This window comes from Lissotriton helveticus, chromosome 3_1 (assembly GCF_964261635.1).
Source record: "Lissotriton helveticus chromosome 3_1, aLisHel1.1, whole genome shotgun sequence".
NCBI lineage: Eukaryota > Metazoa > Chordata > Amphibia > Caudata > Salamandridae > Lissotriton > Lissotriton helveticus.
The window spans coordinates 1,907,886,390-1,907,910,791 of NC_136061.1; the positions used below are offsets into that span (position 1 = coordinate 1,907,886,390).

At 47.1% G+C, this 24,402-nt stretch overlaps 1 protein-coding gene and 1 non-coding gene across 2 annotated transcripts in view; one reads left to right on the forward strand and one right to left on the reverse strand.

The window, feature by feature from the left end:
* Positions 1-24,402, forward strand: part of KCNQ1 (potassium voltage-gated channel subfamily Q member 1) — a 1,107,170-nt gene that overhangs the window by 444,433 nt on the left and 638,335 nt on the right. Inside the window, exon 2 of the mRNA XM_078682891.1 lies at positions 17,895-17,985. Coding sequence (XP_078539017.1) covers positions 17,895-17,985 — 91 coding nt within the window. The remainder of the gene's footprint in view (positions 1-17,894; positions 17,986-24,402) is intronic.
* Positions 5,672-5,743, reverse strand: TRNAV-CAC (transfer RNA valine (anticodon CAC)). The gene has a single exon. It is a non-coding gene; the product is annotated as a tRNA-Val (tRNA).

Sequence of the window (24,402 nt, forward strand, 5' to 3'; positions counted from 1 at the left end):
TGAGGAAGAAAGTCGCCTTTAAATTTAGTTTTTATCTTGTCACATTTGCTGTGCGTCCAAAAGCAGAGGTCAGATTTCAGGATATGTCTTCTGTCAAATGAAGAGAGAAATTGGTGTTTACTTTTCTTTCTTGGAGTGCAAGTGTGAGGGTTTTGCAAAATGTACTATGTGAGCATCTTGCAAGTGTGAAAGGAAAGGCTATAAGATGTCTTTAAAAAAAAAAAATTACCAACATTTAAATATATGTAAATGAAATGTACAGTAATTTTAAAATAAATCAGCAGTTCACCAAGCAAAAACAAAGATGTGAATAGGTCCAAATGAAAACACTTTACTTTATGATGTGCATATGACAAAGATTTGGTGAAACACTATTTCACACATTATCATTCACTCGCTATTTAGTTTTATCATTAAAACCGTATCAGTTGCCATTACAATGAAGAAAGTGCTGTCTGTAAGTGACAGTTTGCTACCACGCCACACTATAGTAATATATTTTTGACAATGTGCTCCAAAACGACCACTGGATACATATTTACACCCTTACTACTCTCCTGCTGGATGGGCATGGCTATTTTTGCTACACTTGTTGTTTGTGTGATGCTTGTATTTTTCTCAGTCCATGTGAGCTCAGTGATGTAACATTGATGGCAGTACCCTCACTCTCAAAATTGTTCCAACACCACTTGTGAGTGGCCGAAAATTGTTTAACAGTGCAATGGTCACTAGTTTATGTTGAAATTGAGATTTTAGATAACTATAAACAGTTTTTTAAACTTGGAACATTTAAATGTATTATTTTAAGTAAACTCAGATGATGGTGACTACTTTTAATATTTTACATTTAATTTAAATTGTATATATGGCATTAACATATCTGTTGCTGTAGAATGTAGCTACTCCAACAATGCAATCAGTTGTATCTCCACCCACATTTCTCGCAAATCCCGGTGAACCTATTATGCATGCATTGGCAAGAAGCATTTGAAATCTACTTAGAGGCGGTAGGTGGGATTGTTTTCATTTCAAAAAGAAAACTGGCCTTGCTAATGCTTAGCCTGAGAGTAGAAGGCTGGAAGCTGTTAATAACCTTACCTGGTTAAAAGGGTCAAGGTGGAGGGGAACACCTCTGATATGGAGGAAGAGCTCAATAAAGAAAGCATCTGACGAGAATTTTTGCAAAAATATTAGCTTTGTAGTATAGAGACATACGTTTCTCTCCAGAGCAAATATGCCAGGAGAATCTGTAGACCAATCTGTTGCAAAAGTATGTACCATAGATGCTACTTAAAAAGTTTAGGGACCTTCAGGAGAAAATTATTAATTGTACCTCTACTCTGAGGATAGAGGAGAAACTGTTGAGTACAGAGGAACTGTCCTTAGATAAATATAACGCAACAGCTAAACATATTTAGAATACATCTTGGTATTTTGAGGGGTTGAATACAGGAAATGGTGTGCGCTATATTTAAACGGAATATTCTGCAAGTGTCCAACAAATCAAAGGAAAAAAGGGGGTGACAGAATGAGAACCATGTAAGGGGCTGACAAGAGGATTTGTTACAGATGTGGTAGATCAAAGCATTAGGCAAACCCAAATCAGTTGCCCTGCTGCCAAAGTAAAATGTTAAAATTGTAAGAAAAATGGGGATTTTCGAAGATATGCAGATGTGAGAGTGACTAATTTAGAAGCAGTGTAAATATGTTACACTCAATTAATGAAAAGGAGAAAAGGTCAGACTCGGATGAAGTTATTGAAGTGTTAGTGATGTGTTGAATACTTCTGTTATCAAATTACATGCTGCTGATATGCCATATCACCCTCAGAAATGTTTAGTGGAGATATGTGGCACAGGAATTATGACCGTACACATTAATTGATAAATAGAAATGGAGCAAACTAGGAGGAAAAGGTCTGTTCACGACTGATGCTATGGTGGAAGGTTATTGTGGTGCGAAATTGCCCATTGTAGGATATTTCCAGACCGAACGATCCTTTAAGAATAGGTCTACGAATGGCACAATAACTTTGGTGGAAAAAGGAAGAACCTTATTAGGTTGGAGATAGAAACATGCATTGGAAATAGTGTTGGATTCTAATAGGAGGTAGCAAGCTTTGGTAACAACTGACGGTTAAACACAGAAGTGGGTACAAGACTTTCCAAAGTTGGTTGGGCAATAATTTGGGTGTTTGTTAGAGTTAACTTATTAAATCATCTTGAAGGAGGGCTCAACACAATCAGTACATTAAGTGTGAAGTGTTCCAATTGTAATGAGGGGTTTCTTAAGGGAGAACTTAGACAGCCTATCGCTAAATAATATCATTGAACTGATAGAATTGTCAGGATTGTTGAGCCCAACAGTTATATCTCTTAAGAAAAATGGTAATATCAGGATGTGTGTTAATCTCCGCGATCTCAATAACAACATATGGGTTTCTCGCCATCCTTTGACTAATATAAGTGAAATGTTGGCTAGTGCGAAAGGATGACAGTACTATTCTACCATAGACCTATTGAGTGCATATCATCGGAAATTATTGCATCCCAACTCCAAGCACTAAACCGCTTTGTCACATCGGAAGGTACATATCAATTTGTCTGAATGCTTTTTGGATTAGCTTCTGCATCTGCATTATTTCAGTGTGTCATGCAAAAGTTGTTGGGGGAATCAGCTGAGGTAAGGTATTTCCAGGACGAGGGTCTAGTTTCGAGTCTGAACAAGGAGAGGCATGATGAGTTATTGAGGAATGGGCAAATATATTAGAAGGGGCTGGATTAGAACTGGAAACTGACGAATCTAATTTTGCTCTTAAGGAAGTGAAATCCCCAGGCTGTCCAGCAAGAGAAGAAAGCCTAAGCTCAAATTGATGGAGGCTATTAAGAATGCTCAGTGTCATGATGACAAGGACCAACTTCGATCTTTCCTGGTATTGTTGTGATATTATGCCAATTTTGAGGAACATTTGTCAGACATGGGACATCCTATTAGAGCATTGATGAGGAAGAGCTAAAGGAATGAGTAGTCTCAGGAGTGTCAAAGAGTATTTGAGGCTATCAAAAAGTGCACAATGAATTCAGTGGAACCAAGCCATTTAACTTGAGTGATTCTTCTATTATAGTCACGGATGCTAGCATTTATGGTTAAGGTGCCATAATAATGCAATCCAGAGGTGGGCAAAATAAGCATTAGCTTTCAGGAGGTTGAAGGGTGAATTAGCTAGTTATCATACCATAGAAAAGGAAGCTCTGGACAGTTTGTGGGATGTTCAACACTATAGGAACTATATGTGTGGCACCATAATAAAGTTGAGACCTGATTATAATCCCTAATTGATTTGTTCATCATAAAACGTGCAGTTGAGGCGATGCCAAATATAGCTTTCAACTAAGGACAATGGCAGCAAGGGACGATTAAAGCCGCACTAACCCTTTGATCTGAGGTCTGCTGCCACAAGACCTAATATATTTTCATAGATAAAAGGCACAGAGAGGCAGACAGAAAAACGCATATAATATGCAACTAATGACTAATCTTCACAGTCTTCGATGTGGAGGATTCTTCTTTATTGTTTCAACAAGATGAGGGATACACACAGCCTCAGCCAACGCGTTTCACCCCCCACGGGCTTCCTCAGGGTTAAATGCAAGACAAATCATTCGGCGCTCCACTCTCTTTTGGCTAAGTTTGAGCTATAGAAATACTATATACATACATATATACAGTACCTCTAAATGAGAAAGAATAAACTGCCTCTAACACTTCAGACTTATTCGGTAAACACAAACAGATCATTACCCCCAGGTCCCTCCGTCCTCGACACCTTCATATACAAAGTGAGATAATCCATCTCACTGACAGAAAAAAAGAACGAAGGAATGCTGGACCTACCCTCCCCCTCCCGCTGGGAGTACATAAGCGTACAGGTCCCAGCATTCCCTCTGTTCTTTTTTGTCTGTCATTCTGACAGGGATTTTGACGTGACAGGAGCGTGTGCGCTCCTGTGGAATATATGACTTATGTTTGGGGCTGCTGTTCGGTCCCTTGATGTTTTGTCTCTCCCTCCCTGCCGGGCTTGGGGGGAGTGGCACGGGCTGGCTGGAGGACTCCCTGAGCCGCGCGGCGGTGGTAATACCGCGAGGGCTCCGAATTTGCCCGATGGCCGCCCCTCCTGGTCTGCCGGGCTTACTGGGGGGCGTGGCCTCTCCGTGTCACCGGATTGGCTGGTTGCTGCTGATGCCTTCCGGTTGGATGGTGCCTGTCTTCCGTCCTGAAGAGAAGCCCCTTGCTCTTCAATTTGTATGTCAGACCTTTGGCTACTATTGCGGAGCAAGCTGGGCTCACCATTTACTCGTACACCGATGATACCCAGGTCATTTACACTCTTTCCTCTGATTCTCACTCCCCTTCCTCTTCCCTCTGTACAGGACTGAGCAACATCGCAGCCTGGATGTTGGACAACAAATTGCAACTGAACGGGGGGAAAACAGAACTGCTTCTGTTTGGCCATAACACCACCCTATGGGGACCCCAACACTGGCCCTCTCAAATGGGCACTCTACCCACCCCGTCAAAAACAGCACGCAACCTTGGCGTCATTTTTGACGACCAGCTATCCATGAAGAACCATGTGGTCAAAACTTCCTCCACCTGCATCACTATCATTAAGTGGTTGCATAAGATCATATGGATGCTTCCTCTGGACATTCAGAAAACCGTGGTCCAGGCCTTAATCACCTCTAGACTGGACTACGGGAACATCCTTCTCCTGGGAGCCTGTAAAGAGGTGATTCGCAAATTGCAGATTGTCCAGAACATGGCAGCGCGACTACTCTGCAAATTACCCAATACATCCCCCACTTCCAATTCCCTACGCACTCTGCACTGGCTGCTTATTGAAAACCGGACAAAATTTAAGGCCCTCTGCATCATGCACAGAATAAATACTGGCCTAGCTCCACCTTACCTTAATTCCTTGGTACAACATTACTGTCCCCCTCGCAATCTGCGTTCATCTAGCCAGCACTTATTCTTTGTTCCCAGAATTAAAAAAGCCAGAATGGGTGGCTGCTCTTTCGCCTGGCTTGCCCCCTCACTCTGGAATTCTCTTCCCCTCCAGTTACAAATTGAACCCAACTACCTTAGGTTTCGCAAACAGGTAAAAACTTGGTTATTCAACATCTAACAGGCTTTTTTTTCTTTTTTTTTTCTTCAGATTCTCCCCTCTCATTTTTGGTTTTAGCGCCGGGAAACCTACGGGTAGCTGAGCGCTTTACAAACCTAAATATAATAATAATAATAATAATAATAAAAAGGGGTTCAGGCGCTTCACTTTCCGGTGGTTTTGCTCCTGGTGTGCCGGGCCGGTGGGGTGAGTACCGCGTAGCGGTCTGTTTTGCCCAAGGAGGTGAGCTCTGTTTAACTGCGGAGTATCCAGGCAGGATGCCCGAATTCAGTGGTACTTGCTGTCTGTGTTCGGGTGTCCTTGACAGTTTATGTTGTTCCTGTGATTCTGGTGGCGAGCGCTGGTTTTTGGGTGCTGTTTCGCCTTGCCTGTCCATGTGGTTGCTGTTCCTGGTTGTGGGAGGGGGGCCTTGTTGTGTTGTTGGCCCCCGCACTGGATGTTTTTTCTCCCTGTGCTGGTGCCTCGCTGCGCGCGGGGAACTCCTGGGGATGCCGGGATTTGAACCCGGGGCCTCATGCATGTGGTGCATGCGCTCTGCCACTGAGCTACGTTCCCGCTTCAGTCCTCCATGGTGCTACAGCTCCTGCGGCTGCCTCCTGGTGCTCTGTTGTTATGGTTCGGGGTGGTGGTATGGCGCTGCGGCCAGGGCGTCTGCCGACGGATGCTGGGGCTCCGGTTTCTGTGGAGATCCCTGGCACCGGTGGCTGTCAGCCCGGTTCCGTGTGTCTCTGGGCTTTGGCTTGCTTGCTCTTCCTGACGGCCCCCCGCGCCGGGATGCCCGCGGGTGGCTGTGTCCTTTTCTTTTCTTGGGAATGTTTCTTTTTTCATTTCCTATTGCTCAGGGTTTCAGTTCTTGCTTGTCCTACTGCTGCCTCCGCTCCCCCGCTGCTCCCGAGGCTTGGTTGCCCTGGTTGAGTGTGCCTTCAGTTGGGTCTGTACTTTCTGGGTGGACTCCTTCTTGGTGCTCTTTGGGGCTCTCTGCCCCGCCCCCGCCTTGGGTGTTTGCGTCTGTTCGTGTGGTGCCGCCCTGCCCGTGTCTTGACGCTGGCCGTCTGCCTCCGGGTGCTTCTTGTTCAGGAGCCTGCAGCCATTTCGTCCTACCAGCGCCTGTTCTCATCTGCTCTCAACTCGCTGGTGGTGGGTTTGGCGCTGCTGTTCTGGGTACCCTTACGGTCAGTCGCTGTGGTTCCAGGTTCAGTGCTGATCGTCGGCGCTGGTTCCTGGGCTCATCTCCCTTGGTCTCCATGGCCTGCGGCCTTGCCTCCTGCTCACCTCTGCTCTATCTTTTGTTCTGTGGGGTCGGGCGTGCTGGGGGTCTTCTGCCTTTGGGTCGCTTCTTCCTACCTGGTATTGGCATGGGATCCTGTCGCCACGGTGGTGGCTTGTTCCTTTTTTGGCTGGCTATGCTTGTGCTTGCTTCTTGGATTCCCTGTGTTGTTGGTGTCTTCCTGCCTGCTTGCTTATGCCTTGCCCTCTGCTGCTCTTGTGTCGTCGTTGCCTCTCGCTTCTTCAGCAGCGGCCTGTTGGGAGTGCGGCTCTGTTCCCTCCTGCTTTGGAACGGCTCCTCCGTGTTCATGGCTGCCTTCCCCCTGCTGGTGGTGGGTCGTTTTTTTGCTGCTTGGGCCACGGAGGGGGGGATCCTGTTACCTCCCCTGGGTTCCTGTTGGCCTGCCGCGGTTTCTCCGCTTTCTTTGGTGCCCCTCTGCATCCCTGCTTCTCGGTGTCTCGCGGGCGCGCGGGCCCTGGCTTTGGGTATGCTGCGTGCACAGTTTTTATTTTTCTGTGCCCTTCCCCCCCGATGTGGGCTGGCTGATGTGGCCTCTGCTCCGCTTGGGGGTCCTGGTTCTTCGCCTCCGCTTCCTGGCTTCTGCTTGGTTAGTTGGACCTCGGTCGGGTTGGCCGTGTAGTCTCGGGCACCGGTCTCCTGGGAGCTGGCTCTTCGGCTTCGCTGTGCCTTCTGGTGCCCTCGGTCTTGGGGCTCCTGGTTCCTGGCTTTGTTGGTCTGCGCCTGGTTCCTCCTGCTCCTTCCCGGGTTTCTCCCTCGCTCCGTCCTGGAGCTTCGGGTGTTTGTCCCGGGGCCTTCTGTGTGCTTGAGTTGCTTCGGGGGTCTGGCTGCTTCTGCCCTGGCTCTTCCTGTTCCTGCCTTTGGCTTACTTCTGGTGTTCCTGGCCGCCCCTCCTGGTTCGGTCTTAGTTCCTGCCTGGTTGTTCCTGGCTGGGGCGAAGGCCTCCTGCAGGTGTCTGTTGGAGGTTTTCGGGCTGGGTGTGGTACGGCGTCTGTTCTTCTTTCCCTGCCGTCCTGCCCTTACCCCCCCCCCCCACCTGGTTTGTTTCCGGTGGTGGTTCGCCTTTTGGTCCCTGGGGTTCATGCCTCTGCTGTCTGGGCCTGGTTGTCTTTGCTGCTTCCTTGTCCTGGCGTGCTGCCTGTTTTTCCTCTTCTGCTGTTCTCCGGGTTGATGTCCCGTGGTCGTGTTCCCCTTCTGAGCCGGCTTCGTCCGCTCTGTTTTTTTGTGTGGTCAGGGCGGGTCGGTCCCTGCCTGGCCTCCTGGGACTGCCGGGTACTGTTGGCTTCTTGATCCATCTGTGCTCTGGTGTGTTTGCTCCTGGGTTGTTCTGGTCTTGGCTGGTTCCCGTGCCTGGGTGTCTGCTGGGGCTTTTCCGCTCCTTGTGGGGCTCTGATTCCTTGCCTGGGCTCTCTTTTGGGTCCTGGCGGGGTGCTCTGCTGTGTGGCGGCGTCCTGTTGGGTCCTTCTGGGGTCCTGTGGATCCTGGTCTGCGGGCTTCCTGCTGGTTCGGGCTGACCTCCGGCTGGGCCTTCTGGGTTCTTTGGCTGTGTTGCCCCTTTTCGGGCTGCTGTTGGGAGTGTTTTGTCGGACGTTTCCTTTTTTTTTTTTCTGGTTCTAGTGTCCTAGCTCGCTTCTGCCTCCCTTGCTTCCCCGGGCTTTGTTCCTGGTGTGGGTTTGTTTGGGTGCCCCCCGCCCTCCTTCTGTGGTTGGGGTGTGGTTCTGTGGTGCTCTTGCCTCTGTGGGACTCTCCCTCCTGGCTGCGGGTTGTCTGGGGTTGTCCTGGTGCTTGGCCCTCTGCCTTTCTGCTTCCTCCTGCTTCCACTTGGCCTTCCGTGTGGTCCTGCGGTGTTGGGCTGGTGATTCCCGGTTCCTCTGGCCCTTTGTTTTGGTCTGGGCACTGCATGGGCTACTTCTGGGGTTGTTGGCCCTGCGTGTCCTCCAGCTTGGTCGGGTTGCTTTGCTCTGGTCCTGGCTTCCCGGTTCCTTTGGCATTGTTGCCCTGCCTTTTGCTGTTTGCTTGGCTCCTCTCCGGTGTTGCTGGGTTCGGGCCTTGTGCTTGTGGCCTGGTTGCTGTGCACCCTGGGGTTTTCATTTCTCCGCTGCTCCTGCCCTTGCGGCTTGCCTGGTCTGGGTGTGGGGTGGCTAAGCGGTTCTGTGCCGTGTGTGCGCCTCCTTTGTGCTGTCCTCTGTGCCTGGTTTTGGGGCTGCTGCAGTTTCCCGTTTGCTCTGTGCTCCCATCCTGTCTTGTTTTCCCTCCCTTTTGGGGTTGGGTTTTTCGGGGGGTTGTGGCTGGTGGCTCTGTGCCAGCCCTTGTTGGGCTTCTTTGTTGTTGGTTTCCGGTCCTGTTGGCCTCTCCTTGCTTGGTCGTTTTTTCGACTGGGGTCTGGGGCGTCTCTGCGCGTTGTTCTTTGGGTTGGCCTCCTTTGCCCATGCTGTTCTGGGTTTGGTGGCATTCCTGGTTTGGTTGGTGGCCTCCTTCCCTGTGGGATGTTTTGGTCTTCTGGGGTTTGGGGTTTTCCCCATTCCCTGTCTGTCGGTTGGTTCGGGTTCTCGCTCCTGGGTTCTTGTTGCTTCCGGGGCCTCCTCGGCCGGCTTTCCTCCTCTGGTCTCTCTTTGTGCCGCGTTCTTTTGGTTTGGTGTGGTGGGCTGGTTTCTGGCCTGTGCTTCTCCTTCCTTTTGGTCTGGGTGCTTGTGCCTGCGCTCTGTTGACCGTCTCTTTCTTTGGCGTTCTTGGGGGATGTCCTTGTGGGGCTGCCGGGTCCTGTGTGCCTTCCTGCTGGTTCTGGGCTTGGCTGTGTTCTCCTGGTTTCTTCTGTTTTTGTCGATGAATCCCTGGGTTCTTTTGTGTCCTGGGGGTTTGTTGAGTTTTTGGATGAATGCCGGGGTCTGCTTTGGTATTTCTCACTTTGTATATGAAGGTGTCGAGGACGGAGGGACCTGGGGGTAATGTCCTATTACTTACCGGTAATCTTCATTACTCCGGGTCCCGTAGTCCTCGACACCTTCATGGATTCCCTCCCTGCCTCCCTCCCGATCTGCCGGTCTTGATCCTTGGCTTGGTATTTCAGAGGGAATGCTGGGACCTGTACGCTTATGTACTCCCAGCGGGAGGGAGAGGGTAGGTCCAGCATTCTTTCGTTCTTTTTTTCTGTCAGTGAGATGGATTATCTCACTTGGTATATGAAGGTGTCGAGGACTATGGGACCCGGAGTAATGAAGATTACCGGTAAGTAATAGGACATTAGCAAATATGTAAAATAACCACAGTATTCTATAGGAATCTTAAGTTATGGGTATGAATAGGTATGGATCTGTTTTATGTGGTATGCAGTGAATCATATATTTCCCATATTCAAAAATTAATTTGTATTTTTAAAATAATTGTTTTTAATGTTTTACATGCATTAGTTGATATATTTATTTCTTAAAGAGTTTTATACAATGCTGCTTTTTGGCTTTTTAGTAACCTCAGATCATCGGACATGTTTTCATTATTGTTGTAAGAAATGTGGTGATGGTGTGTGCACTTTCATGAGTTTCACCACAGGTTAGGTCACCTGCAGTGTACTTTGCGCATTTTGATTAACTGTTGTGATTTCTTTAGTAATGCCTGAGGTCACTTCTGAATTTATGTATGGATCATGCAGAACTTCAGGGGAGAGTTTAGTGGGATTTTACATTTCTTTCCTAGCTTCTTTGTAATTTAAACAAGGCACCATTTCACCTCTTTTGAAAGTTTACGTTGAAAGCTTAACAGCAAAACAAAATATGTCTAGTGTTATGCAACCATTGAACTTTGCTGTCCATGCCAGCGTTTCTTACCTTCAGTCATAATCTAGTTTATTGCCTCGTTTGTAGGGGTGTATCGGAGGTGTGGGGGGGAGGGGGAAGAGTACAGCTTCAATGGGAGTGTCACCTGTCGTCTTTTACCCTATTTACCCTAAAATTTAGGGTTTAGTGGTGGGTAGGGGTAAAGGTTTGTAACGATAATCCTAGGGGTGGTAAGTATAATTTTAGGATTTAGGGGTGGGTAGTGGTAAAGGGTGGTAAGGGAAAATTTAGGGTTTAGGGAAGGGTAGTGGTGGTTAAGAGTTCATTCAAGAAGGGGGGTTTACCATGCTTAGTAAAGGCATGCTTGGTAAAGGCTGAGTGGACGTTGTATCGTCCTAAAACCCTTTGCATAGGGACCCCGTCAGGTTTCATTACATTTACACCCTTGCTCTATTGAAGGGCTGTCGATCTCCTGGAGTAGCTTTATGTGCTAGGTCAGGGACGGACGACCGTTATATTAAGATGTACATGGAACGTGAAACGGTCGGCTTACATGTGTTATTTAATATACTAGTTAGCTGGGGTGCTGTTTATTAAATTTAGAGGTAATCTTCTGTCAATTAATTTCACTTGGGTTCCCAGTTTGTCTGATCATTTTATTGTGTTTAAAAAACATATTATTTGGAAATCACCTTACTTGAATATATTGAACGCAGCTTGCATATTTAAGTCTGGGATGACAACTGTCCATAGCCTCATCTATTAAAAAAAAGTGGAAGAGTTGCAGCTACAGTGATCTGAAACTTGGCCTGAAATCCCGGTTTCCAGAGAAGACCAAGTTGTGTGATATTTAGTAAACACTGTGCTTCATTGTCCTTCACTGCAAACTTTCACACCTTTAATAAACTAGACAGCCAACGGCTAATCCTAGGATACAAAAAAGTATTTATATTTTGTTTCAAAGAGTGTCTTCTTATATGTTATGCCATCTCTTGTGTCCATTATGAACTGGTTCTTAAACCGGTTCAGCATGCGTTTTGACTATTAGGGCCAAGCCAGATTTATGGCTTGGCTCTCACTAAGAATTTGGTCGCTTTTTGTACACCTCTACTAATTAATCACGTTTTTATTTTTTTAGGAAGTGTGCCCTGGAAGTAGCTTTAAAAGAAAAGCATTTTTGTTTTCAAAGACAACTCGACATTGTGTTGTTCATGCAGACTCACCAGCTCATTAAATACACTTACTTTGAGTTTGAGACTGGGACAGCACCTGTTGTGTTTGCGAGGGGTATTCTTTACAAAATATGGCTTGGCGCCCGCCCACTGCTTACCATTCGTTAGCTTTATTGCCACTCTTCTTTGCTGCCTCCTAATTGACCAGCGCATGCCAAGTGTCACTTCCTTTACTTTCTGTGGAGCAAAGGCCAAGTACAGATTGATTAGAATTAGTTTCTGCTCTTCCACTGCTTGCGCTGTGACTGAGCTACTATTTCTTCCTACCCCTCCATGGCATACCTAGTGAGTGAAACATTATTCTGTTGAATGCACTTGGTTAAGTTGTGTCCAATAATTTGCGATACAGTGGAATGTAACGTGTTTAGTGTTCAGCTAAAAATGACAGATGCACATTAAGTTAAAGATGCCGGCTAAGAAAAAAACAATTATTTTCTACCAAGTTCAGTCTAGTAAGTGAACTAGATAAAGACTCAGGTTTTTATTTACGCTTTCCATCTTCCTGACAATTTTTTTCTTTCACTTCATTTCTTTTGTTTTCTCCCAAAGGGTTGAAAATAAATCACATTCCGTTAACCTTGCTGCTCCGATGTCCTAGGCCTTGGATGCGGTAACTCTTTTCCTCAGTGCTATGAAGCCGGATTTACACATAAGCTCGCGGCTGTGCCAAAGCTCTGCTCCTCCTGTGCAACGGTTCCCATAAATAACGCCAGGAAAAGGGGCATCTTTGCAGAATTTAGGATGGTGTTAAACATTCCCCACAAATACCGACTTTACTATGAACACGAGGTTATTTTATTTGGAGAGAACTATTTTCCATAGGTATACAATCTCTGTTAGTTTCATGGATACTTGCAGCCAGATTCATGAAGCAAAAATCCGCTCACAAAGTGCAAGATTTGCAGAATCTGGCCCTTTGCGAGCGCTTTTTTTGCATTTGGGATTCATCATCCCAAATGCAAAAATGGCAAAATTTGGACACCCTGGCACCCTTGAAATTGCTTCCTTATTTGTGATTCGCTAATTGCGAATCGCAAATAAGGATTGACGCCCGATTCATTCCTATGGGCCTATTTGTGATTCGCTAATTGCGAATCGCAAATAAGGAATGACTCCCCATTCATTCCTATGGGCCAATGCGATTCGCAATTAGCAAATTGCAAATAAGGAAGCAGTAGAAATCGCTATAAATTTTGCGATTTCTACATGCATCCCATTTTGCGAGTCTTTAATAGCGATTCCTTAATAATCGCTATTAAGGACTAGGAAAAGAGGAGCATGATGAATCTGGGGGTTAGTTATATACCAGACTCGATGAACACCCCTGTCAATTTATTTTTCGTGCTTTAGGAATTTTAGATTGTCTGTGCACCAAACGCCGGCCAGCCATTTAAAGAAGTCCCGGTCTCGCATAGTATTTTATTTTGTTACTCGTGTGTTTTAAAAAATCGTTCAAAGCTCAGCAGCCCATTGAAGCACCACTGCCCGGGCTGGCTGTGATGTCATCCATCACATTTCTCTAATATTTTGTCTTGGGCAACAACAAACACCTCTCTCCCTCTCATGTTTTGCGTTCATTCTGTCTACATTCTTCTGTGTCTGGTTCCCTGTCAGAGATGGTCCGTTATTAACATTTTTATGTAAATACAGGTACAATAAAAATATATCTTCTTGCCAAGGGCCTTTTGTTTCCTTTTCTGTGTTTGGGTGGTAAAACGGTGTTGTTTTGCTCTGTTTGTGGGTGTTGGGTCTGAGACTGGGCTTTACACTTTCAAAGTGCACACAATAACCTGCCCACCTTTACTTGGGTGTGAGCCGGTGGCGGTTTGTGAACCACAAAAATGGTGGGTCTACATAAATCAAATTTAACATACAAATAAACATTTACATTTAAAAATGAAGAAAAAAAATTCCCTTACCTTCTTGGCCTGCAGCACATCTTTGGTGTTCTCCGGCCAGCTTCAGACTCCTCCAGCACTAGGTCTCACAGCTCCTTATCCAATCCACACACCGCTCTCATGCTGCATGAGAGAAGTGTCTGTTTCCCCGCCCACACTGATGCGGTCAGGGAAATGGAGCAAAGTATTGCTCCTGCTCACATGGAAAATCAGAACTAGCTGCCCCCTGTGGCCAGGAGCAAAGCCGGCTCCTGCTCCATGTGGGGAACCAGCTGTATGGTGGGTGCTCTCGGTGAGCACTAGGGCACCCACCTTTCAGTAATGCGGGCTGCAGGGGATGGGGTTCCTGTGCTGGATAACTGCTCGAGGAGATTGGCTGCGCAGCCCCCTTCCCCTTTAATGAATATAAAAATGGCCTTGGGGATGGGGTCCTCAGGGCCTAATAAGGCTAGCAGAGGGGGGGCACATGACTACCCTCCCCTCTCATTAAGAAAAGTCAGTGGGGGATGGGGTCCCCAGGACCTAATTAGACTCGTGGAGTGGGACTGCATGTGCCCCCTCCCATTTATTGTAAGTTTTGGCCCCGGGAGTGGGCTTCCCAGGGCCTATAACGGCTTGGGGAGAGTGACAACTATTATAACCAGGGTCTTGGCAGGTTGTTGGTCTGAGATCTTTTGGCCACCAGGTAGAGTTTCATAGAGAGGTATTCTTTCCAAAGAGTACCACTTCTATGTTGTCTGTGTTAAATTTCAGACAGTTGGTCTTCATCCAACTGGCAACTTCACACTTACAGGTGTTGAAGTTGGGCCAGGTGTTGAATGGTTCGTTGGAGAGAAAATGGACGAGCTGGGTGTCATCAGCATGTTGATTCTGTGGTATCGAATGATGTTAGTAAATGGTGGCATGTAGGCGTTGAACAGCTTTGGTCTGAAATTGATCCTTGGGGTACTCCTCAGATGAGATTGGCGGTGGCCGAGGTGTAGGGGACCGGCTGACTGACTGAGTGCATCCGATGAGGAGGGAGCAGATCTAGCGAAGGATGGACCATTGTATGCCGGCTTCATGGAGGCATTGAAAGAGGATAAGGTGAGAGGTGGTTTCAAAGGCAGCCAATAAGTCAAGTAGGATGAGAACTGGGGGATCTCCTCTGTCCATAACCAATTGGATATCATGAATGACAGCAATGAGGACAGTCTCTGTGCTGTGCTTGGGTCTCAATCTGGATTGGGCAGGGTCGAGGAGGAGGTTGCTCAGGTGTTCGTGCAGGTGTTTGTTTATGATTTTCGCAAGCATATTGGTGGGGTTGGGCGGCAAAGAGATCAGTCAGTAGTTAGCCAGCATCTTTGGGTCTGCTGAGGGTTTCTTCAGTAGGGGCAGTATGGTGGCGTGTTTCCTGCATCCAGGAAGGTGCCTGTGCTGATGGAGTTTTTGAGTATCGGGTCAAAGCTGTGCCAATGGCGTCCAGTCCTTTGGTGAAAATGAAATGTGGGCAGGGATCCATCGGAGGTCCCGAGTGAATGTATTCCATGGTCGCTAGGTTTTCTGCTTTGGTGATGATGTACCAGGAGGCCAAGGCGTTCCCCAGGGAGTTTGGGTAGAAGAGCTGCGATGGTGGATACAGCTGAGGTTCAACATTGTTGTAGATGTTAATCATGCGGTTAAAAAGGTGGGAGAGCTAGGAACAGGGGTCTTGAGATGGGGTGTTGGTTGTGGAGCTGGTGGCGGGGGAGGTGAAGTCCTTTAATTGCAGAGATTTCTTTTGCATTGTTTGTGCTGTTTTCTATGTTTTTGGTGGGTGCTGACTGTTTGGTGGCTTGATTTGTGGTTGGTAAAACCTGAAGATGGGGTTAAGGAGATGTTCTGCTGCGTGGGTGGGATCCTTCACTTCCTGGGTGAGCCAAGTGTGGTCAGGTCATCCAGGACATTGTTGGTGTTAGGGTAGGCCCCCCCAGGTGGTAGTGGAGGTCACAGAGAGGATGACTGAGCTGGTATCAAGCACTAGGGGATTGTAGGCTGCAAGACCAGTAAATGAGAATGCTACTCAAAGTGGAGGTGTTGGAGATGTGATGATTAAAGGCTAAATGTTCCAGACAGTCACTAGCGTCTGGAGAAGTAACTGAGCAATGGAGGTTATATTTGAAGATGATGGCTAGTTCTCCCCCAGGTTGGCAGGTTCTGTTCTGTCTTATGATCTTATATCTGGGGGATTTCCCTGGCAGTGTTGGGGACTGATGTTGGGGTTGAGTCAGGTTTCGGTCAGAAAGAGTAGGTCTCGTGAGAGGTCATGCTCCAGGACCCAGACTTCAATGGAGTGTCTGGTGGATGGGTGTTTAGGGAGGAGGAGCTAAGCCCAGGTGGACGGAGAGGTGTGTGAAGGGTGATGTGGGTTGTGTGTTGGGAGCTGAGAGGGAGGTTGAGGGCTGGAGGTAGTAGCAGGCCGGGAAGATGCAGAATAAAAGATCTTCAGTGTTGTCAGAGGAGGCTGGTCTGCAGCACTGGGAGGAGTGCCCAGGGTTAAGGGCTTGAATTACCACAGCAGAGTGGCGTCTGAGGGTAATACCGGCAGGTGAAGGCCTGGGGTCCTGGCACTGGCTGCGAGAGGAGAGTAGATTGGTGTAGATGGGTTTGCCCTTGACACATCTTTGGCGTGCCAGCAGCACTTCTGTTACCCATCTTTGCGGCAACTGACATTAAGTAGGAGCGGAAGTGAGAGGTTCTAGGCACATATGTGGGGTAAGCGTTCCAAGGGCCAGAGTGATCGGGGGAAAATCAGGTGAGCTCATGATATGGGGGAAAAGGTGAGAAGGATGCAAACAGGCTGAGAATGGAGCAAAAAGAAGAGAGAAAAGAGGTAGAACAGCTGAGAAAGTGTGCAGGAGTGAGCAGAAAACAGCCAAAGTGTAACAAATAAAGTGCTATGTGAGAATGTAGATTGAGATGAAAATTGGCAGAGGCAAAAAAGCAAAAGCTGAGCATGAGTGGGAGTGCAAAAATGAGAGGAAAAGCAGACAGATAGGCAAAAGAGAGCTAAGAGGAAAAAGCAGAAATAGCTGAAAAGGAGGAGTTCCATACAGAGTAGAGTAGAGGAGCAGGAGGGTGAGGGTGAGGGTGGGAGCCTCAGGGCAGTGTCGCAGCTAGGTCCTTACAACCCCCATGGTTGGACTCAGTAACCACTGCTTGCCCGTTGACTTTATGAAAGGGGTTCTGACATCTGTCACCAGATTTCACAGCTCCTGTTGACAACAAAGCTGTTGAAGAGCAGTAGTAAAGTAATATCACAAATAAAAATCTTTATTGAAGACAATAACAGATGCAGCTGTTTCGAGGCTGGCTCTCATCAGTCTGTAGAGTTTTGAATTTGGATGCCCTGCATATTGCTGCTAATGATGGGGGCAAACTGGGTCTTTAACAGCTTTTACTACAGTTGACAATCAGCTGCTCTTAGTCTGAGTAGCGCCGGCATGGATCGTGGGTGGCGATGGTAAGGGATATTTTTTAAAAATGAAAATAAATCTTATCTTACCGTCGCATCTCTCCGTTGTCTCTCCTGGCTTCGGGAATGAAACAGGAAGCAGGCAGCCAGGCTCCCCTGACCAATCACAATGCTGCAATGCAGCGTTGTGCTTGGCCTGAGTGGCGTGGTTCAGCGCTCAGCCAGAGACTAGGGGACTGGACATGGTCTCCATGCAGGCTGTAATGCAGCCTGCATAGAGAACAGGTTAAGTGCGCATGACTGTTTGGCCAGCACGAGAGGGCCAGCCAAACAGTCAGTGCCCACTTAGAGGGGTGCTACCACTCCTCCCCTACTCTGCAGCCCCGCCCACCGCACCCTGTCACGCAAACCTGCTGCAGCAGGAGGACAAAATAAAATGATAATGACATTACATTATCAACATTTTATTTTTTCCTTTCTTTTACTGCTTCAAGGCAGTGATGCGACACTCCTCCGCTCTAGTGGAGGAGCTGCCACTGCTTAGCCCTTCTTTCATTTCGATGCCCGTGTCAGGACTCTTGCGTGTATTACATTGTGCCTTTGCAATCGTTGCTTCTTTTTTGCTGTTCCTCCATTCCTTTACAAAGTGGCATCCCATGGGGTTTTCTCTCCTTTTCCCAAAAGGTTTGTGTCCCCTCTTTCCTGGCACCTTTAGTAGTTTGCATGTTCATTTTTTCATGTATATTGATGCCCATGCCCCACTGGTGAAGGGGGGGGATCAAGGTGCCACAGATGTCAGCTAGGCCTGCCTTCCGGCAATGTAATCATGGATTTGCCTTTCTGACGAATGGGCCATCATATCTTCCATATGCTAGTCATCAATGAATCCATAGCTGGTACTGTTTCTCTCTAGAAAACATATGTCTCATCTTGCACAGATGCTCTAAAAAAGAAAAAAAAAATATCTTACCCCTATTTATTGCTGCATTCGACTTGCTAATTAATGCTAATAAAAACATTTTGCGTGTAAGACATTGTCCATGTTCTAGTAGCTCTAAGTAATTGTTTTTCATTTTTTTTTTTTACAGTTTCTTAATTGTGCTGATATGCCTCATATTCAGTGTTCTTTCAACAATAGACCAATATTCAACTTTGGCCACAGGGACGTTATTCTGGATGGTATGTATTGATTATTTGTTAATCAAATATACACATTTCCACTTTACGTTATAGATGTAATCTTTCATGTTGTCTCTGATCATTTTGTGGTCTACAAATGCATGCAAGGCTCTGTGCGTATTAAATCTGGTGATTTTAGCGTCAGAAAATGTTCCAGTTTAACAAGTCTGTTTGAGAAGTTGCTTGAATATTCTGGGTCCGCAGTTGACATGAAAAAAATCACTGTTCAGTAATTAAACCAGGAGTTACTTGCAAGCGACGAGTTTTCTACAAGTGGCTACACCAATTACGAATAGTGTGCCCACTTGTTTCTAATTGTTTTCTTGAGTTCTCTAACCTCAGAACCTCCTAGGGGATTTTATTGAACTTAATGAATACAATCTCTGTTCAGATTATCTGATATATTTGTAACAATCCTGATAAACTCTCGTATTTGTTAATTTAAGGATGAAATGTTGATTTGTATGATCTGTTAGTCTTTCATGGCTATGTGTATAAAAAAAGTAGAATTGTACCCTTATGTTTAACCCCCTCGACATTTATATAACATTTTCTTCGCAGGTGTCAATTTTCTGGTTTATTTCTAGCACAAGGAAATAGAACACAGTGCCACTAATCGCCCTTTACACAAATGAGTTATTCTCTTGTTTGTCAAGAATATGTGTATAATTATGAAACTCTTTGTCTTTGATTCCTTTACTTTTCTGTATGACGCGTTACAAGAGCATTGATTCTGTTTGAAATACTGTACCATTGAAAAGCAAAAGTTGTTTCACTCTATTGATATCTTGATACAAACCCTTGAGCTGTATTTAAAAGAAAACCTGTTAAAGAACTGAAAGTTGAACTACTGTTGTTAATTACAGTGTAAATCCATTTTTAGGTCTCGCACATGGCGACGCAGTCGCCAGCGAGACCTATTGTTACCGTCTTGCCTGCCAAGTGATACAGACTGGGGCACGCGCCGATTGGCGTCTGTGTACGCGCCCGTGAACACACGCATGTGCACATCTCTCTTCCGTCATCGCAAGCTCCACTTTCGTTTTTGTAATGCGCACGCGCGCTCCAAGCGAAGCACGCTCTGTCTTGTTTCATCACCGAGCTTTACTTGTCTGTTACTGGTGCCTACTCTTAGCAGCACTCAGGGTGCTCTCGCTGACCCAAGTCACGATTACACGTTAGGATTGTATATAAGGTAATGCAAAAATCTGGTGAGGCAAATACAGCGTGACAGTCAAATGTGGCTGGCACTTTTGACCCGCAGTACCAGTAGACAGCTTTTCGTTATTATTGGTCTATGACTCAGGAGCTATCTGCATCATTTCAGCAGAACTCCTCCTCTGCTCTGTCCTGCAGAGACTAACCATACTTAGGCCACACAACCCAACACAGCTCTCCAAATAAACACTGCTGTACGAATACACCTCAGCAGATTCCCACGGACCAAAGTTGCACAACCAATACTGCCCAGCCTTCTTCAGCAGTAATGCAGCACACATATGCAGAGGCTAACCCCCACCGCACCGACACAGAAGTGCGCCTTTCTGCAGAGACTAATGCAACAGAAACATTACAACAACGTCCTGCAAGCACAAATACTGTGGAAGCAATACTGCCCACCAAATGCAGGGCCAACACAGCTGTCCGCAGACTAGCTCAGTCGCACAAACAGTCCCACTCGCAGTTCTGCAGTCAGGGACCAACACCGCAGCGACTGTTCAGCCCGGGACAGCTCTACAAACACCTAACACTACGTGTACACACTTTTGCAGATACACATTGCACCATCACAACTCCAGGGAGACTTGCACTGCAGCACCATTAGCATCTCTGTCATAGCTCTTTAAACTAATTCTGCAGCATCACTGCTGCTGGCACAACTCTGATCAAGGACTAACACTCCTACACCAATTCAGTTCAATACATTTCTACAGGTATACTGCAGTATAACGCCCCCTGCCGCTTTCCCCTCCTCCCTCTGGCGTTTCAGGCCACGCTCTCACCTAAGCCTTCTGATGCACGGTCCTTAGCCCAAGCTCTCTGACTCGGCCCGCTCTATTTAGGTCTCGCACTTGGCCTGCGCCATGGCTGCTGGCGGCAGTGGGAGGCGCACTGCGCCCCGTCGTTCCACCCGCGCGTCTTCCTGAGGCTCCGGCTCCCTCTCGGCTGCCCGCGTGCACCCCGCACAACTCTTTGCCCCGGCGCCCGTCGCGCGCTCCAGCAACCTCCAAGCCCAGGCAGCCGCGCCGCTGACGTCAACCGCGCGCGCGCTCATACAACTCCCACTTGTATTTCTAACCTGTCGGGGAACGTGAAAAAAAACTGCGCCTGCGATCAATTTCAGCATTCATCCCCGTTTGCGGAGTGTCCAGTATTAATCGTTTAGTGGGTGAAAGAACGTCTTGGTGACACGCCGTGAATAAAGGCGGGAGAGCGCCCGGTCCACAGGGCGTGCTCGCGCGCGCCTGACAGTGCCGAAGATCGCTCTATTTGTGATGGAAATCCGCCCTTATCTGCCTGCTGCAGTGAGAGCGCCGGCACAATGGGGTCTGCTCGCTGCCTGCCAAGACGGTTTGTTCCCATTTGAAGTATCTGTGAGGATATAATGTTTGTGAAAAAGCATCTCTTGGGCACTTTTCTCGTGCTGACACGAGCAGCGGCAGTCCTCCTTTATGCGTTGCGCATTTTCCTCAGTCGTTTTGCTTCCGTTTTATACTTTTAGTTGTAATGTTTTCCCCTTCCTTTCATTAATTATCTCCTTTCCTTTCATGGACCGTGGAAAATGCAGCTTTTGATGTCAGTGTCCGATGCATGTTTGCGCCGCTGACTACTGAAGCAAGAGAAAACTTACCGATCTTGATAACTGTTTCAGTCACACATGACAACGTTTTTCTGCCAGCAGCCAGTCACGTGGTGTGAGTCATATTTCGCCAGTGGAGCCTCAGACAAAACTAGTTGTGCATTTTTGTAGGCACCACGCTGTTGTCTGAGGGCTCCTGTTCCGTCTTCCAAAACCATCATGCTTTGCAAATTAACCCCTGCACCACCACCTCCCTAATCGCCAACCCCAGCTCTCACAGTGCCTCTATTGCCATCTGACTACCTGCAAGCAACAGAGCATGACAATGGCAGCAGAAAAGACAGCAAATGGCCGCTAAAGTCTGACTTGTGCTACTTTTTGGTGCTTGTTTACATATGTTACCATTGTCGAGGCAGAGGTACCACTACATTAGTAACAGTTTAACATTTAGCTACAGCACTAGGCAATTTAAATTTAGTCCATAAACTATTGAGAAGGCCCTTCCACTACGCATGGCTTTATTTCTAGCAATGTTTGATCCGTTTAAGCTAAAAAAAAAACTTTGCGGCCTCGAAATCTAATGATTCCAATCACCCTGTCTATAAAATATTCACCCTACCATCAGCCTCCAGGACGCCCTCCACATTCCAGCATCTAGCAAACTTGATAGCCTCCTGGAAGGCAATGCCTACTGACACAAAGGTGCGACATGGCTAAAGAATTAAAAAAAAAAAACTTTGACATAGCTACCTTCGTCATTCGTTCGTCTTAAATTACTGGGTAAGCACTTTTTTTTATTCTTCACAATGTGAATGCTGGTTTAACATTGCGGTAGCCTCAGCTGTAAGTTTTTTTTTTTTGTCATTTGTTCTGTTTTATTTTGCTTTGTAACTTGCAATGTACTTTATATCTGTGTTTTTTCTCGACTTTTTTTGTATTTATTATTGTGCCGCCTAACTTGCGATCAGCCTTTGTAACCTTAGATCGTGTTTATGCGGTTTTATTTTGCTTAAATAATAAGCAAAATACAACATCGGCTTTTATAACCTTCGATCATGTGTAAGCTGTTTTATTTTGCTTAGCATTTCACATCGTGTGTATGCTGTTTTATTTTGCTTACTATTTCCCAATATACTATATTGTTGTGTTATCTCGCCACGTTAATTTTTGTATTTATTATTGTGCCGCCTGTAAAGTCGCTATCTTGTAAATAATGGCACTGGGCTTGATCAGTGAATAAAGAACTTTATTTGCAAGATAAATCACAGAGGAGCGCCGGCCGGCGCTTCCGATCACTCTGGCTCCTTCGCGCGCTCTGCATTCACTGCGCGCGCAGCTTCTCACTTCCCCCGTCGCACGTCACGCCTACGTGACGTGCAACAACTAGAATGCGGATACTACATATCTCCCCCTTTTTATTAAACAAGAAAGAGTCACTCACAGTTCATTGTCCAATTCGAAATCTCGGTATCTGGAAGGTCTTACCACCTGCCTTCCACTCCTTGTGACCCTGACGGGGTTCTCCATTGACTCTTGACTCTGACTCTCAGGGTTTACTGTCCCTTCGTTCTCAACTCTTCCTTCTTGCGTGCTTCTCTCCTGCCTGTCCCATTCCAATCCTTGACTTTCATTTTCTCCTTCTTCTCCACTTTCCGTTCCAGCTCTCTCTCCAACTTGCTGTTCCGCGGCTGCTTGATTATTCTCCACTTCGGGGCCTTCCTTGTCTTCCCAGTCGGTGCTCTGTTGTTCCCAGCCCAAAACTTTGTTGCACCTGGCCATGCGGTCTTGGGACCACACATTCCCATCGCTTAGTAATGCAGCCCGATCGTACACTTCTACCACTTGCAACGGCTTGCTGTACTTGCTGTCTCCCTTCTTCTGCAGGGTGGCCAATCTTACTCTTACCCACTCTCCATGCTCCAGACCTGTGCCTTTGACATTCCTTCGTTTGTTGTAGTGGTTGCTGTAAATTGTCTGTGCTTTCTCCAGGTTGGCGCGCACCACTGCGGGGGACCATTCACTGGTGATGAGCTTTTCCTTCCAGATTCTGTTGTCGTGGGTAAAGGGTTCACGCCCTCTCAGTATTTGGAATGGACTATATCCCGTTCCGGTAGGGGTTATTCTGTAGGCCCATACCATGTTCTCTAGCGCCTTCTCCCAGTTCTGTCCACTTGAGATGGCCGCTTGTATGGCTCCCATCACCACCCTGTTAAATCTCTCCACTAAACCGTTTCCGGCCGGATGGTAGATTGCGGTGTGTTTGACAGTGACGCCATTTCTGTGCATGAACTTAGTCCATTTTTCTGACGTGAACTGGGGTCCATTGTCACTCAAGATCAATTTTGGTATTCCTTCCCTCGTGAAAGTCTCAGACAGACACTTAAGGATGTTTTCCGTGTCCATGGATTCATCTACCCTCACTTCTGGCCATTTTGAATAGCGGTCCATAAGCACACACACATATTTCTGTGTGCCTTGGTCGTCTAGGATCGGTCCCAAAATGTCTACGGACAGTTCTTCCCACGGATTTGAAGGGGGGTCAAACTTTCCTATCGCTGGCCTCAATGGTTTCAATGTCTTGTCCGCCCGTTGACATTGGGGACACTCTCTGACATGCCTTTCAGCCCTTATGTCCATGCCTGGCCACCAGTAGTTTTGTTTGGCTCGTGCTTTGAGTTTCCCTATGCCCAGGTGTCCCTCATGTAGCAAGTCCATCAGTTTTGAGGTGAGGGTCCTTGGGGGAATCACCTTGTCTCCTCTGTATATGAAGATCCCTCTGTCTCCTATCGACAGTTCTTCCCGCACTTCGAAGTACGGCTTGAGGGTTGCTCTTACGTTCCTTTTATCCGGCCATCCATGTGCGATGTACCCCTTCACTTCCTTTATGTCAGTGTCTTCTTCATAGGACTCTGTCCATTCTTGTAGACTGATCAGTTTCTCTTGGTCCTCTATTAGAGCTACCAAATCCCCACTGCCGGTAGGGTCATCCTCTCCTGGCTCCATGGCGGCTGCCCTGCTCAGATAGTCCGCTACTCGGTTCCGGCTCCCAGGAATTTACTCGACATCATACCTGAACTCGAGCAACTTTAGAGACATCTTGGATATCCGAGGGGTGGCACTGGCATGTCCACTCGACGTCAGCACCTTCACCAACGGCTTGTGGTCTGTTCTGAGTAGGAAGCGTGTTCCCCACAGAAATTGCCGGAATCTCATCATGGCCCATACGACCGCCAGCATTTCTTTCTCGATCACGCTGTATTTGCTCTCTGTATCTGTCAGTGCTCTGGATGCAAAGCTGATGGTCTCCATTTCCCCTCTGCCTCTGTCTTGCATGAGTACAGCGCCCAAACCTTTGTCACTGGCATCTGTCGTCAGTATAGTGGTGCCTTGTGGGTCATACCCCTTGAGGGGAACGGCTCCGGTGACATCCCTTTTGATCAATTCGAACTCTGCTTGGGCTTCCGGTGTCCATTGGAACACTGTGCTGTCTCTGGTCAACAGCCTCAAATTGTGGGTCTTGGAAGCGAAGTGTACCACAAACTTGCTGTAGTACTCCGCCATCCCCAGGAACGACCTGACCTCTTCCTTGTTCCTGGGCGGCGGTGCTTCAGCGATGG